The sequence below is a fragment of the Schistocerca serialis genome, chromosome 8 (assembly GCF_023864345.2).
Source record: "Schistocerca serialis cubense isolate TAMUIC-IGC-003099 chromosome 8, iqSchSeri2.2, whole genome shotgun sequence".
Lineage (NCBI taxonomy): Eukaryota > Metazoa > Arthropoda > Insecta > Orthoptera > Acrididae > Schistocerca > Schistocerca serialis.
In genome coordinates this window covers 36,686,501-36,702,943 of record NC_064645.1, presented here as the reverse complement: position 1 = coordinate 36,702,943, position 16,443 = coordinate 36,686,501, and the positions used below count along the sequence as shown (strand labels likewise).

The following is a 16,443-nucleotide window of genomic DNA, read 5'->3' as shown; positions in this document are numbered from 1 at the left end:
TGTATCAACACCATCTAAGCACCTGGCATTGCCCAGTCTTCAACTAGTCTGCATCCTTCTCGTCCCTTCACTGTCCAACTCTTCCTCGGCCAAGTCTCTGTCTACCTATGCCTGCCCTGTTTGCCCATCTCCTACTGCTCTCTATCGCTGTCCCTTTACTCCTCCCCACTCGCTCTGTATCTCCCCCTTTCCTCTCCATGTTATCACCCCCATGGACACTGCTGGTTCTCACCCCTCCCATTCCCTGTGTTTCTTTCAGGCAGTAAGAGACATGTGTATTGAGTTTGGTTGAAACCAATACAGGGTTTTTGGAGAAGATATTTTTAACCCGCGAGTTTGCCCTCACATGCACATGTTACACATATAACGAATGTTCGGAAAGTATCTGGCTTTGTTCTGTATTGCCAAAACCAACAGTGGTATCGAGTCTATGTTTTAAGGCATACGAAGTGGGCATGTCTGACTTTTTTCACCAGCGTGAGAGCACCAGTCACTGGCCAGCCACTGCAAATGAACACGCGTAAATGATAGTCGTCGGAATTTGTGTCGTGGGCAAACTGCAATAACGTTATTGCCTCAAATTTTGTTTTAAGCTTGGCGATTCTCAAGTTGAAACAATCACCAAGATTCAACGAGTGTCTGAGGATGAAGCAATGGAGACCACACAGATAAGTACAACCACTTCAAAGATGGCCCCTCATCAGCAAATAATGAAACACATTCAGGTAGGCTCTCAAACCTGCAAATGAATTTGTCCTTAATCACCTAAGGACCGCAGTGATTCAGGATGGATGAATCACGATCCAAGAACTTGCACACGAGATTAAAATTAGTATTGGATCGATTCATTCTACTTTAACAGAACATTTTAACCTGTCCAGGGTCTCAGCAAAATTTATGCCCTAACTGCTAACAACTGAACAGATGCACCACCATTATGATATCACACAGGACATGTTGGATACTGCAAACAGTAATCCCAAGTTTCTTAGCACAGTGATCACTGGTGACGAATCCTGGGTTTATAGACTTGACCCAGATACAAAGTTCCAGTCATCACAATGGAAGTATCAGGCATCTTCGAGACCCAAAAAAAGCGAGGCACGTCCACAGCTATGTAAGAGTCATTCTGACCCTGTTTTTTTGACTCCAATGACGTGATCCACGACGATACGCCCGGAAGGTACTAACATCAATAACGATTACTGCTAACAGCTTCTGCATCGTGTTTGTGAAGCAGTAAGACGTAAACGGCGCAGCTTGTCGGCAGCGGATAGTTGGCATCTTCACCACGTTAACACACTCTCTCATCGTTCTCAATTAATTCAGAGTTTTTTGGCCAGACACAAGGCAGCTGTGGTTTGTCACCCTCCTATTCCCCTAACCTACCACCAAGTGACTTCTGGTTTTTCCCTAAACTGAAGAAGACTGAAATGGATCAGATTTCAGATCCGAATTCGACAGAGCACCTGGACCTGCGCACCATACATAAAGAGGATTTCCAGTGATGCTTCTTCCTGCAGTGGCAGCAAAAATGGTTCAAATGGCTCTGAGCACTATGGAACTTAACTTCTGAGTCACCAGTCCCCTAGAACTTAGAACTACTTAAACATAACTAACCTAAGCACGTCACACACATCCATGCCCGAGGAAGGATTCGAACCCGCGACCGTAGCGGTCGCACGGTTCCAGACTGTAGGGCCTAGAACCACTCAGCCACCCCGGCCGGCCAGTGAGAGCAATGTTGGAGAAGATGTGTAGAAGCTGAAGGGGACTACTTTGAAGGTGACTAGTGTCAAACAGTTGTATCTGAAGAACGATAGATTTTATTTTCAAAAGTTGGATATTTTTAGCACAGCCTTCATACTTAACCGCTATATCTGTCGAATTTCCCCCAGGAGTTTCGTTTCTATGCAGCTCAATGTTTATGATGTAATATTTCGTGGACTGTGTGGTGTACAACGATTTATTTTTTGCAAGTACTTTCTATGGTACATGTGAATAGTATCTGTAAAATGTGCTGCAAATAGAAATAGTAATTCAGAAGTAATAAAATGAAACATCGTGCCGGATACGGCAGTTTTACTGCACGGGCAGCGAAAATGCAGGAATATGTTCACCTTTTGTGGGAGGTGTCAGAAATGCGTCGTAGAGGTTCGAAACCACGTGTGAAGCCGGTCGCAAGGAGGCTATTTGCGTAGTGTGAGGTTTGCTTGCGACCCTCACCCCTTCGAGTAGCAGGTGGTTCTTAGCCACTGAACAATTCTTCCCAGACAGTAACCGGTATGTGTACCATATTTGACTGAAATCGATCCAGTGGTTTAGGAGATGTAACACATACGTACGTACAAACATACACACACACACTTTTGTAATATATATGTATTTGTGCAACGGTGTAACTCATTGTAATTCAACAGAATAAAACACTTTTTGTGAATAAAAAAATAGGTCAAGTTAATACGAGTACTGACCGCGAAAGGTAAGGTACTGTCCAGTACAAAGTTTTAATCTGCAGGTAAATTTTACCTGGGATATTGGGTACACACAGGCTTCGAATTCGATGCGGCCACGGCGACTAATACTGTATTTTGTGTTCCATATAATTACATCAATGAAACGCCACAGCTTTATGTTGCTTCCCTCCCGCCCCTTCCGTTCCGTCCGCTTGTCGTCGCTGCGTCTACACGGAGCTCCCTCCACAAATGACTTCGGCCAAAAACTTACCGCGGAACAGACGTATCCACAGCGACTCTCTGTAGCTACCACTGCCAGTCTCATCCGCGAAGACAACAGGCCGACAATGGACTCATAAATTACGCAGCGCGGGCTGTCGAGGAAGTGGTGCATTATTCACGCTCAACTGCGCAGCGCGAGTAAGGGTCGGAAACCAGTAAGCAAGTAAACGGCGTTTTGCATCTTCGTGGGCGCACACTCCCGTCCCGCGCTGAAAAGGGGGATGGAGTGGGCGAAAACTCGCGTCAGGGCAGTGGGGCGGGGTGTGGAGGAGTGCCGTTGCCCGCGGTGACGTATTTCAACGAGCGAGCGCGTCACTACGACCTTTCGGCTAGGCAGTTGGGAGCCGCCATTCTCGGGAACACCGCGTGGCGCACAGCTGGCAGAGTCGTCCCGTGTACTGCTCGCTAAGCAGAGGTCTGCTAAGGTCGGAATATCCGCTCGGGTGCGGGCTCCTATCCGCAGAGTAGTTATTACCGCGAGTATCCAAATAATATTAGTTCGTGACTAAAAGTTAACAGTGTCAGTATTAGTCTACCATTTTCATCTATTAGTGTCACACACGATCGACGAACACGATTGCACGAAGCAGCACCATACGTCGGTTGTGAGAGAGCTGAAAACGTACTCTGAAGACATTCTCGGAATGTTCTTCGTGTCCAATTTCTGCAGAACTCGTTTATCTTGTGGCTACTTTACATGCACGTATTGACAGTGTGCTGCCGAGAACTCGTCTACCGTATGCATCTAAAGGATGATATCGCTCACTGCTGGCTGCCAGTGGCACTCGAGTTACTGCAATCCTTACTCAATTAACGCAGTGTAACGAAGCAAGTGACACAGTTAGCTTCCTCTGCGCGATGTTATAGTTTAATTCTCAAATTAATAGTAGCAGGACGGAAAGATGGTGCGCGCGCTGTGTACGGACGCAGGAGCCGGTCACAGTTCGCGAACAGGTGAAGACGGAATTGGCCGCGGTCAGCCGCCAGCACGACTACTGCCACGGGGAGTAGCGGGAGACGGAGAATGCGCGCTCACTGCAGGGTCACTCGAGACGCACAGTCAATGCGGCGACTCGCCGTCCAGCCTCAGCCGATCACGACCGCCCTGCCGGTGGACAGGTGGCGGCCCCCTACATCCTTCTCCATCTGCTTAGTGTATTCGTCTCTTGGTCTCCGCGCTGCCCTCCAATACCACACTGGTGATCCCTTGATGCCTCACAACGTCTCCTACCAACCGATCCCTTCTTCTTGTCAAGTTGTGCCACAAACTCCTCTTCTCCCCAATTCTATTCAACACCTCCTCATTAGTTATGTGATCTACCCATCTAATCTTCAGCATTCTTCTGTAGCACCACATTTCGAAAGCTTCTATTCTCTTCTTGTCCCAACTATTTATCGTCCACGTTTCACTTCCATACATGGCTACACTCCATACAAATACTTTCAGAAACGACTTCCTGACTCTTAAATCTATACTAGATGTTAACAAATTTCACTTCTTCAGAAATGCTTTCCTTGCCATTGCCAGTCTACATTTTATATCCTCTCTACTTCGACCATCATCAGTTATTTTACTCCCCAAATAGCAAAACTCCTTTACTACTTTAAGTGTCTCATTTCCTAATCTAATTCCCTCAGCATCACCCGACTTAATTCGACTACATTCCATTATCCTCGTTTTGCTTTTGTTCATGTTCATCTTATATCCTCCTTTCAAGACACTGTCCATGCCGTTCAACTGTTCTTCCAGGTCCTTTGCTGTCTCTGACAGAATTACAATGTCATCGGCAAACCTCAAAGTTTTTATTTCTTCCCCATGGATTTTAATTCCTACTCCAAATTTTTCTTTTGTTTCCTTTACTGCCTGCTCAGTATACGTATTGAATAACATCGGGGATAAGCTACAACTCTGTCTCACTCCCTTCCCAACCACCGCTTGCCTTTCATGCCCCTCAACTCTTATAACTGCCATCTGATTTCCGTAGAAATTGTAAATAGCCTTTCACTCCCTGTATTTTACCCCCGCTACCTTCAGAATTTGAAAGAGAGTATCCCAGTCAACATTGTCAAAGGCTTTCTACAAGTCTACAAATGCTAAAAATGTAGGTTTACCTTTCCTTAATCTTTCTTCTAAGATAAGTCGCAGGGCTACAACTCTGTCTCACTCCCTTCCCAACCACCGCTTGCCTTTCATGCCCCTCAACTCTTATAACTGCCATCTGATTTCCGTAGAAATTGTAAATAGCCTTTCACTCCCTGTATTTTACCCCCGCTACCTTCAGAATTTGAAAGAGAGTATCCCAGTCAACATTGTCAAAGGCTTTCTACAAGTCTACAAATGCTAAAAATGTAGGTTTACCTTTCCTTAATCTTTCTTCTAAGGTAAGTCGCAGGGTCAGTATTGCCTCACATGTTCCAACGTTTCTACAGAATCCAAACTGATCTTCCCCGAGGTCGGCTTCTACCAGTTTTTCCATTCGTCTGTAAAGAACTCGCGCTAGTATTTTGCAGCTGTGACTTATTAAACTGATAGTTTATGGGTAATTTTCACATCTGTCAAAACATGCTTTCTTTGGGATTGGATTTACTATATTCATCTTGAAGTCTGAGGGTATTTCGCCTGTCTCATACATATTGCTCACTAGATAGTATAGTTTTGTCAGGGCTGGCTCTCCCAAGGCTATCAGTAGTTCTAATGGAATATTGTCTACTCCCGGGGCCTTGTTTCGACTCAGCTCTTTCAGTGCTCTGTCAAATTCTTCACGAAGTATCATATCTCCCATTTCATCTTCACCTACGTCCTCTTCCACTTCCATAATATTGCCCTCCAGTACGTCGCCTTTGTATAGACCCCCTATATACTCCTTCCACCTTTCTGCTTTCCCTTCTTTGCTTAGAACTGGGTTTCCATCAAAGCTCTTGATATTCATGCAAGTGGTTCTCTATTCTCCAGGGGCCTCTCTAATTTTCCTGTAGGTAGTATCTATCTTACCCCTAGTCATATATTCCTTTACATCCTTACATTTGTCCTCTAGCCACCACTGCTTAGCCATTTTGCACTTCCTGTCGATCTCATTTTTGAGACGTTTGCATTACTTCTTGTCTGCTTCATTTACTGCTACACCACGACAGAAGTCAATGGGGGGTATATGGTTCCCAAATTTCCTACGTGGCTCAATGGAGGGAAATCCTGATGTAAAAAGATGGATGCGCGAAGCATACGACGACCTCTACAGTCATGCATTAGCGCAGGCTTTTCAAACGGTGCGTCGCGGCTTTGCAGAGAAGCCGCCACGGTGGTTGCACATAAACAGTTGTTCGGTTCATTTGCTTTCTGAGCTGAGGAAAAACGTGTGCGCTAGTAGTGATATCTAACGGCCAGTCGAGTTGTACTGTGTGGTTCATTTGGTTTTATTCAATAAGCCATTACGGAAGTTAGTTTTTGTCAAATGTAGATCGTTATTAATTGTGATTTGCATTCTGTGATTTGTGTTTATCTGTCGTCACAAACAAAGTTTTAAGTGTTACGTATAAACCATCATATTTCATATGTATCACGCACTTCTAAAGAAACGAGTAGGCGAAAATGTAGTTAACATGAGCAGATACTCGAATTTCAGTTTTAGTTAGACTGCTGTGGGAACAGTTTTAGTTAGATTGCTGTGGGAAATAAAGAACGACCACAATGTGTCATTTCTTTCAAATTCCTAGCTTCCTAATTAAATGTAACGACATTTGGAGTCAAATCACGACAATTTGATAAACCAAACCACGAGAATCATTTCCCCACAAGTTAAAAACAATGACAGAACAAAAAGTCTTTCACTAAACAAGTTACGCTTCCAACAAATAATTTTCTTTCATCTTACAAACATACATTCCTACCATGTAGGACAGAGCAACGAATCTCAGACCATAGCGGGGGAAGACCTTATTTCACCAGCTGCTCTGGACATAGTATCTATTATGATAAGCGAGTCAGCTGCCAAGTCACTAGCAAGTGTGCCTTTATCAGAGAAGTCTACTACAGTCGTCAAATACTCTATAAATCTGACGACATTAATAGTGAGTTGACCGAAAAACTCAGAGATAATGATGACTTCAGTATTAAGTTGGGTGAAGCTACAGATAACCATAGCGATGCGCTTGTAATTTGTTACATGTAGTTTATATATGACAATAATACTCGAGAAGGTGATCTTTATCCGCAGTGAAAGAACCCTTGTAACAAAAGCAGTAGACCTGTTTGAAACGCTGCACTATCTTCTGAAAAAAAAACGACATCAATTGGGTACACACATGGACGTCGCGGTATTAAGCCCGATACGTACTGGACACACTTTTTTTTCAGAAGAGGCATTGACCTCAAAAAGCACGACCCCTCCCATCATTAGGTTCTTCAGTCATTAAAAACTGGCCACTTAATTTGAGATTTTCAAACAATTGGGGGCTGCGCGCATTCCTTATTCCATGACAATTAACTTTCGCTGGTTTCCACGTGGGAATGTCTTGAAAAGGGTGTATGAACTCAGGAATGAACTTTTACTTTGTTCAAGAAAAACATTTTAATTCCGAGAAGTTCGTAGACAGTGAGCTTATTTTCAAGTTGGCGTATCTTTGTGATATCTCTGATAAATTCAAATCATTGACTGTGTCCCTTCACGGTAAGGAGGACCCTTTCTGCAACTGTCAGACAAAACTTCATCCAGCAAAGAAAACAATTATTGTGGAAGAAAAAGTTCGATGATAAAGATATACATTACGTTTTCCCCGCTCTTCACACAGTTTTACCAGACAATGACTACCTGCTATAAACGAAGGACTGAAGTCTATGTGAGGGGATAGTTTAACTGAATTCTGTAATTACTTTCTGAATTGCTGTCGAGGATAAGTTAAAGAACACAACTGGCTCAAAGTGTCTTTGAGTACGTCAACACTTACCACTCAAGAACAGGAGCAAACTATATATAAGGCAATGTCCGACTAATGGACTCATCGCTCAGCCCAAACTGCTATGGACACAAACTTGAAATTTGTAGAGGATGTTGATCTTATACTGTAAGCGTCATTTAAGAAGGAATTTTTCGAAATTCCACGCCTAAGGCGGTGAAACAGGGGATGAAAGGTTTTTTGAAAATATGTCTCTATTCAGGAAATTTTGAAGCCAGACCTACGAAAATTGGTATTTGGTTTTTTGGCCAGAAATAAAGAAATATTTGTTTCAGCATTTCTGGAAATTTAACCGCTATGATGAAATGACGGATGATAATGTCTTTAAAAATAAATCATCATTAAAGAACTACAAAAGTATTTTCAAAGCAACATCTATGAAAACAGCTATTTGGCTTCTCAGTCGGAGATATATATATATATATCACTGTTTTTGGAAATTCAACCCGTAAGAGGGTGAAATTGGGGATGAAATGTTCTATGAAAACATTTTTAAAGCTAAATCTATGACTTTTAGAATTTGGCTTCTCAGCTGTAAATAAAAAATACGTGTTTCACTGTTTTTGGAAATTTACCCCCCTGAGGATGAAAGAGGGGATGAAACTTTATATGGAAATATTTCATTCTACAAGTATTTTTAAGGTAAATTTACGAAAATTTGAATTTGGCTTCTCTGTTCGAAATAAAAAAGCACGAATTTCACTGTTTATGGAAACTAAACCCCTAAGAGAGTGAAACAGGGCCAGAATGATTCACTGGTTCATCAGCGCCCAACACAAACTGCGAAGGACAGAAAATTGAAATTTGAAGAGGTTGTGGATCTTATATAGCATAGGTCGTTTAACAACAAGGGATCGTTCGAAATTCCATTCCTAACGGGTGTAATAGGGGATTCGTCGCCCAGTCTGGTGTGGCGACACAAGACAGCAAAAGGAAAGTTCAAGCTTGAAGTTTCACGTGTAAGAAATTGTTCACGCAGGAGTATCGTACAAACATACCGTAATCTGACCATCGCACAGAATCCTGTATGGAGGACATGGGAAATAGGCACCCCTGGTCCCGATGGAAACCAAATTCTTTTTTACAACGAGTACTCTACGGCATTGGCCCCTTACTTCGCCTGCATTTATAGTACATCTCTCAATCAGAAGGTGAAATCGAAAAAAAATCACCGGTGACTCGAATATATAAGATGAGTAGAAAAACGAACTCGCAAAATTACAGACCAATATCCATAATATCCGTTTGCTGCAGAATTCTTGAACATATTCTCAGTTCCAATACAATAAATTTCCTTGTCTCCACAAATCAGCTTGAATTTAGAAAGCATCGCTTGTGCGGAACTCGGCTTGCCCTTTTCTCACACGTTGTACCGTGAACAAAGGATGAAGGGCAACAGGCAGATTCCAAAGTCCAACATTCTCGGAAAGCGCTTGAGCATACAGAATAGGTTCCCTGATATTTGAGTAGCTCGAAGAACTCTTAAGTAATAGAACACAGCACGTTGTCCTCGACGGCGATTGTTCGTCAGAGACAAGGGTAACGTGAGGAGTGCCCCAGGAAAGCACGGTAGGTCCTTTCTTGTCTTCTGTAGACACAGTAAACGATCGGACAGGCTGTTTGCTGACGGTACTGTGGTGTATGGGAAGGGTGCAAGGTGACTTTATCAGAATTTCTAGTTGGCGTGATGAACGGCAGTTTGCTCTACAGGTGGAAACGATGTAAGCGAAAGCGGATGAGTAGGAGAAGCAATGCCGTAACGAGCAGTAGTGTTATGATCGACTTGGTTATACTAAAGAATTTTGGGAAAGTGTGGCTGATCGGTCAAGGAAACCTCATATGGGACGCTAGTGCGACTCATCCTTGGATACTGCTCAAGTGCTTGCGGTCCCTAGCAAGATTTGATAAAAGGAAGTCGTCGAAGGAAGTCAGAGGCGGGCTGCTATAACTGTTGGCGGTAGGTTCGCTCAACAGGCGACTATTAAGGAGATGAATTATTTTTATTTTTTAATTTTTGTGAACTCAAATGGGATTCCCTGGAGCGAAGACGACCTTCATTTTGCGAAACATTATCGACAAACTACAGAGAATGTAAGGATCACGAAGACATACAGGCAGTCGCTTTTCTTTCGCTCCACTTGCGAGTGGAACAGGAAAATAAATGACTAGCAGTCGTACAAGGTATCCTCCGCCATGCACGACGTGATGGCTTGCAGAGTGTGCACGTAGATGTGCTTCCGCGACCAGCTGAATTCGGCATCGAGTTCAAACTACCGAGAGTGCATTTATGTTATTAGTAACATTGATATCATTTTTGGTAAAAACAAGGTGACTGCACACTGATACAGGAAATCAAATTGATATTGATGACTGAACAGAAATTCGGCTGTGTTTCTAACAGCGAGCAGAAAAATATAGAGTGGGCTGCTTTATATGTGTGTGTAAAAAAAGTATTCTCATAGTCTACACAAATCCGGGCCTTGAAATTTGTTGAAACAAAAGTGTAAGGCTGCTCAAAATGGCATAATAGGTTTTATTAACCGTAGCAGCGATGTCAAAATTCTCCAGGGTCGCCCGAACATGAAGGTACCAACAACATTCTCCTCAATGGCGTCAGTAAAAGGCTTTTTACCTTTAGAAATAGCTTGAGGATATTGTTTGGTGAAAACGATGCATTTCCTTTCTTACGTGGTGGCGAAGTACGATGCTCCGTTCCAAGTAACTGCTACATCATACGACTACCGGTTTCCAGAAACTGACACGAAATCACTAGTTTTCTGCGTGAAACTTTTTCTCTAGAGGTGACTTACGGGAATTATCCAGAATGTGACAGGCTAAGTGCTCACGATCGGGTTCTAGGTTCTTCGTCAAGGAATATAAATTAGGAGCTCCGACTTACGCAGGAGAAAATCAGTGCCAGGCGCTAGCCTACCGACAGCAGCTCAGTGTATTTAACATCCCTGAATGCGCGCACAGGCTGCAGGTTTGCAGATGTGGATGAGATATTTCTTATCCAAGCACACCTCTACTGGGCGCAAGACTTGCGGTCAGAGGACGCAGAACTGGTAAGGATCTGGGATGAGCATCGACCGAGATTTTTCCGAACAAACCACAGTACAGGAACAAAGCTAAAGATAGCGCAATCTGCACTGTTGGCAAATTTATTCAAGATGGCGGCTTTCCCTTGGGGGGGGGGGGGGGGGGAATCTCCCCACCTCCTCTCTGTGGCGATAGATGGGGCAATGACGCACTGACGACGTCATCACATCTGCTTCTGCCCCCTCCCTCACTTCCTCACCCTACCACATCTTGGGATTTGGCAGGTAAAAGACTCAATCTGTGCTGAGCTGCTGGAGAGGCAGGATATAAGGTACTGTCTTCATTTATTTATTTATTTATTTATTTTTAGGGTGTTATCCTGCTGCTGGATTGCCCTTCAGCTGCCTCCACTCTCTGCCACCAACTGCACCCACTTTTTCCGATCGTGTGTTGTGTGTTAGCCTCAAAGTTTGAAGACTGACTGCTCTAGTCCACAATACCACCACCACGACCACCACCACCACAGGGTGTTCAAACCTGCCCTACAGCCACACACACCCACATGCTGCTACTTCCTACTACTTACTGCCCCCACTTTTGCCAACCACATGTGTGCATATTTTCACCATGGTGTGCACCCTATCCGCGACTGAGACTGATATTTTGTGGGATATGGCCTCCTCGCGACAAAGTTTTACACAGCTCCATGGAAGTGACTTTGATCACTGGCCACCTGCTCCAATGGACCAGTATGTGTATATTTAATAGCATAATTAAAAATGCTCGATGTCAGCATGTTGACGGCATTTGTTTTCGATGTATCAGAAGAGGGAGACATGTAAGATCTCTCCAGGTGACGTTAGCAATGTTTTACTCTGTCTGACGTTACAAAGTAACTTGCTATTAACGTAAAAATGACAGTGTTTTTCTTTTCCCGAATGGTATCTCTCCCACTCTCTGTACTGATATTTCCTGCATCTGAAATTCTTGTAAAACCCGCATGCATGACAGTTTATTATGGAGACTTGCACAGACACTAATTCTGAGTGCTGGGAGGCTACGAGAGTGCGCCGGCCTATGGGAGGCGGCCGTCTGCAGCAGGGGTCGCCAGCACTGGCACACGGATGGGCGATCGCCCGCAGAGACTTCAGTATTCAATGGCCACCGGTCGCGGCGCCCACCCCCCTGGTGAGTGCACATCCTGGAGCTGCCTCTTCCCACCAGCACGTTGTTGGCATTCTTCATCCAGAGAGTTGCACACGATACTCAAGTATATCACTGTTGTTCCGCGGGTCGGGGTTTCCTAGAAATACGTTTGATTTCTACACAGCTGAAATAGTATCTCACAGTCAGTCCAACACTGACCAAAGCTGTGCATCGCCAGCAGATGGACATCTTTGTGTACCACCAGTGAGAGATCAGAACAGACCTGGGTAGCGAAACCACTACCTACAGGAGGATCCAGTTGCAGTCTGAAAATAGTACATAATTGTCAATCCAACACTGACCAAAGCAGAGCACTGGTAATGGATGGACCTCTTCGTGTATCATCAGTGACAGGTTAGAACAGGCCTGTAAAGCCAGTATGCCTACCTACGCAGGAGGAGAGGAAGGGAGAAGGGGAGGTAAGATTGGTTCTAAGCTGCTTAGTCTGTATCCACACATCGAGGTAACCACATGTGCAGGAACCACCATTCTCTCCTGGCAAGATCTTTTGGGGTCAGTTTTTGCGGTAGTTGTGTTATTATAACGATTCTTCTCAATTCCCAGTGCATATGTTGCATTATGATCAACTGCTTACGAGTGCTGTTTTTTCGTGGCAATTTTGATGTGTGATTAGAGCAGTGAAACATTTTTCGTCAGTTGTGAAGGATATATTGGCCTTCCTTCCTACACTGCCCTATCCCTTCTTACCACGTATCTGTGTACAAGCTCCTCAGCAGCTATTTCAGTTGTGGATCAATAGGAGACAACTCTTCATACACTTCAGTGATATTTTGCTGCCGTATCCCTTCTTTGGTTGGCTGGTTGGTGGGTTGGTATGGGGGAGGGAACGAAACAGCGAGGTCATTGGTCCCATCAGATTAGGGAACGTTTAGGAAGCAAATCAGTCATGCCCTTTCAATGGAAACATTCCAGCATTTGCCTGAAGCGAATTAGGGAAATAACAGAAAACCTAAATCAGGATGGCCAGATGCAGTTTTGAATTGTTGTCTTCTGAATGAGTGTCCGGTGTGCTTAACCGTCATGCCACCTCGCTCGGTTCTCCCTTCTTTACTTTGTATGTTTGTACAAGTTCCTCAGCAGCTATACACTTGTAGATCAGTAGGAGGCAACTCTTCCTATACTTCAGTGATAGTCTGCTGACCTGCCCTTCACACAACTTATCTGTGTACAACTTTCTCAGCAGTTATACACTTGTAGAGCAATAGAAGGCAATTCTTCTGGCAGCAGTTGCACGGCAGTTTCCCACCAATTTCAAGTGGTATTGTGGACTACGGCACACAGCAAGGTGAACATATACACGGACACGACTGGCAAAAGCTGGGGTGAGCGGTTACGGAAATTGGGGGTGGGGGACAGCGGAGACTGGAGGCAGCTGTAGGACAATTCAGCACCGGGATCACACTCTCAAAAATAAATAAAGACAGTAACTTACATCACACCTCTCCAGCAACTCAGCACAGCCTGTGTTCTTTTGCAAGTGGCTGGAGGACAATCAACATATAAATAAATACAGACAGTACCTTATGTCCTTCCTCTCCAGCAGCTCATTACAGAATGTCTCTTTTTTCCTACCAATTCACAAATGGAGGATAGAGAAGGGGGGGGGGGGGGGACGCTCAGAGAGAGCCACCAGTTGAATAAATTTGGAAACAATGCCGAATGCACTCACTTCGGCTTTCTCCCCCTCTTAAACACACCAGTTCTCGCTCCAGGAAAACCTAAACACGGTTGGGCAAATGGGGACGAGAAACCCAAAAAATAGTTCAAATGGCTCTGAGCACTATGGGACTTAACTACTGTGGTCATCAGTCCCCCAGAACTTAGAGCTACTTAAACCTAACTAACCTAAGGACATCACACACATCCATGCCCGAGGCAGGATTCGAACCTGCGACCGTAGCAGTCGCGCGGTTCCGGACTGCGCGCCTAGAACCGCACGGCCACCGCGGCCGGCGAGAAACCCAGCGTACCAAAATTCCTACAAAGTACCGTCACCTCCATCAGCGATGAGCTAGTAGGCGCCTCTTTTAAAAATACAAAGAAAACTCTATAATATATTTGTAGTTCGATAATTTTCTAGGTCACAGTGTGACACACCACACCTCGGAGTCAGTGTCAGATTGCAAATCGAAAGACTGGATGAAAAATAAAACTCGACACGCCCAATCTGCCGTAAGTACGGTGGGCATCGAGTCCGATTTTACTGCAGAAGGTCATTTTTTCATCTCCATAGCTCAGTAGACCGAAACTCGTTGCCTTACTATTAACATGCAGCGACGGCGGCAAAATAAACTTTTAGAATGACCGGGGAATGCACGCACGGCCCCCAGATACGCCTGACGAGATTGTGTTCGAGCCTCACCATTTCCCCTGAGTACCTGTTTGTGACGGTCCAGACTACGACAAGTTTCAAAGCTACGTACTTGCACCACAGAGCAGTCCCTTACACATTGGGAACAGGTGGACTCCTGAAACGCCGCCTACCTGCAGGCTGATGATGTCGGCAGAGTAGTGGCGGATCTCGTCCAGGATGCCCTTCTTGCGGTACTCCCACTCGAGCGCCCAGCTGGGGCAGTAGCCGTACATCTGGCGCGTCGCGTACTTGTCGCACAGCACGTTGTAGCACATCACCGTGAAGATGCCTGCAACACGCACAACACACACACACGTACTGCTGCCACCGTTGTAACAGGTCACTACAGCCCACTCAGTTCAGAGTAAACTCACACAAACGGAATTCATGCATAATGACACTCATTCTCACTTGATCCATACGCAAATACTACAGGAGATGTCAAATATTGCTTCTACACTGTACAGTAGCTTGCGGAATACGCATACAGATATATACATGTATACTGAACGTACTGTGACTATAGAAAAGTTAGATACCTCTAAAGGAAAATTAATGAAAGCTTACCTGAAAGAGAAGCAGATGTATGAATACCAACAGCTAGCAGTACTAAACAGGGAAAGGGAGGATGAAAGGTACAAGGAATGTACAGAACTGCTATATAAAGAAGATAAAATTGAATATAATATGCTGGAAAGGAAACAGGATTTGTGTGTACATGAGAGGCGTGATACGACACTATCACAAGAGTTTAAAAAAAAGTAGAAATACGTGAGAGAGCCAACCACGACGAATCTGTTTCACTCTGCAGGGTATGTGACACAGGAGATATGCCGCAGACTTAAGTAAAAATGTAATAATTCCAGTTCCAAAGAAGGCAGGTCCTGGCAGGTGTGAATATGACTGGACCATCATTCTAATAAGTCACAGTTGCAGACTAAAGAGATGAATCATTTACAGAACAATAGAAAGAATTGTAGAAGCTGACCGCAATACTGAGCCTAAAACAGGCGAGACTGACGGAACATAAACCTACACTTACAGAATTTGTAGAGTTAAAGAAATATTTTGACAACGTAATTCTTAGGTAGCAGGAATAAAATATGGAGCGCGAGGTCATCTACATCCCGTACAGTAGATGGAAGTTAGGCAGTAACTAAGAAGGAATTGATACTAGCTTGTGGCCTACATACCACGCTGTGCATTCTGTACACTGAACGAGCAGTGAAAGAAATAAACCTGTAATTTGGAAAGGGAATTAATGTTCGTGGTGAATAAATAAAAGCTTTTTTCTTTGGCAATGTCATTGTAATTTTGTCAGAGTCGAGAAAAGTCTTGGAAGAGCAGTTGAACAGGATGCTAATTTGCTGTAAAGAGGCTATATAAGCTGAAATGGTGCTTAGAATTAGAACAAAGTGAACGGGGTCTAATCAAATTAAATCAAGTGGTGCAAAGGGAATGAGACACCAAACAGCAAAACTCATCTACTACATTCAAGCGGCAAAACAACTGACGTCGCCAGACATAGAGAATACATTCGGTGCGGACTAATATTAACAAGAATACCTTTCCTGAAAAAGAGAAAGGGTCAACATGCAATATAATTTAAGTGTTAGTTCAGTTTCCGAAAAGATTTGACTGGATTGTATCCTGATACAGAATTGAGAAGTAGACGATTAACAGTATGTACAAGAAGAGAAAATGTTTTTCAAAAGAACTTTGCCGAAAATTTTATCTGTAAACCGCTTTACTCAGGAAAACGTACGTGACTAAAAAAGGGCTACATTGAAATGACAAGTCCATAAGCATTAAGGAATAATTCATTTGCTGGAAGGATGAGAGAGAGGGGGGGGGGGGGAAGGAAGGGGGGGGAAGGAAGGGAGGGAGGGAGGGAGAGAGGGGGAGGGAGAGAGAGAGAGAGCGAACATAATTGCATACAGTGGGTGACTTAAAAGCCAGTCCCAAAGAACTAAAGCTATTTGATAAAATGTTACGTTTCAGACTATATTCACATGGCATCGCTACCATGCCGATATCACTTCGCTGAGTTAATGAAAAACCCACACGTCGCATACATGCGACTTATACTAAAATAAAAGGTCTTACGTGGAAATGAAGGTATAGAACTAGTACAGG

At 44.0% G+C, this 16,443-nt stretch overlaps 1 protein-coding gene across 1 annotated transcript in view; it reads right to left on the bottom strand.

The window, feature by feature from the left end:
* LOC126416505 (CCR4-NOT transcription complex subunit 6-like) overlaps positions 1 to 16,443 on the bottom strand; it is a 140,272-nt gene that overhangs the window by 100,474 nt on the left and 23,355 nt on the right. Inside the window, exon 2 of the mRNA XM_050084246.1 lies at positions 14,439 to 14,596. Within this exon, the coding sequence (XP_049940203.1) occupies positions 14,439 to 14,582 (144 nt within the window). The 5' untranslated portion in view covers positions 14,583 to 14,596. The remainder of the gene's footprint in view (positions 1 to 14,438; positions 14,597 to 16,443) is intronic.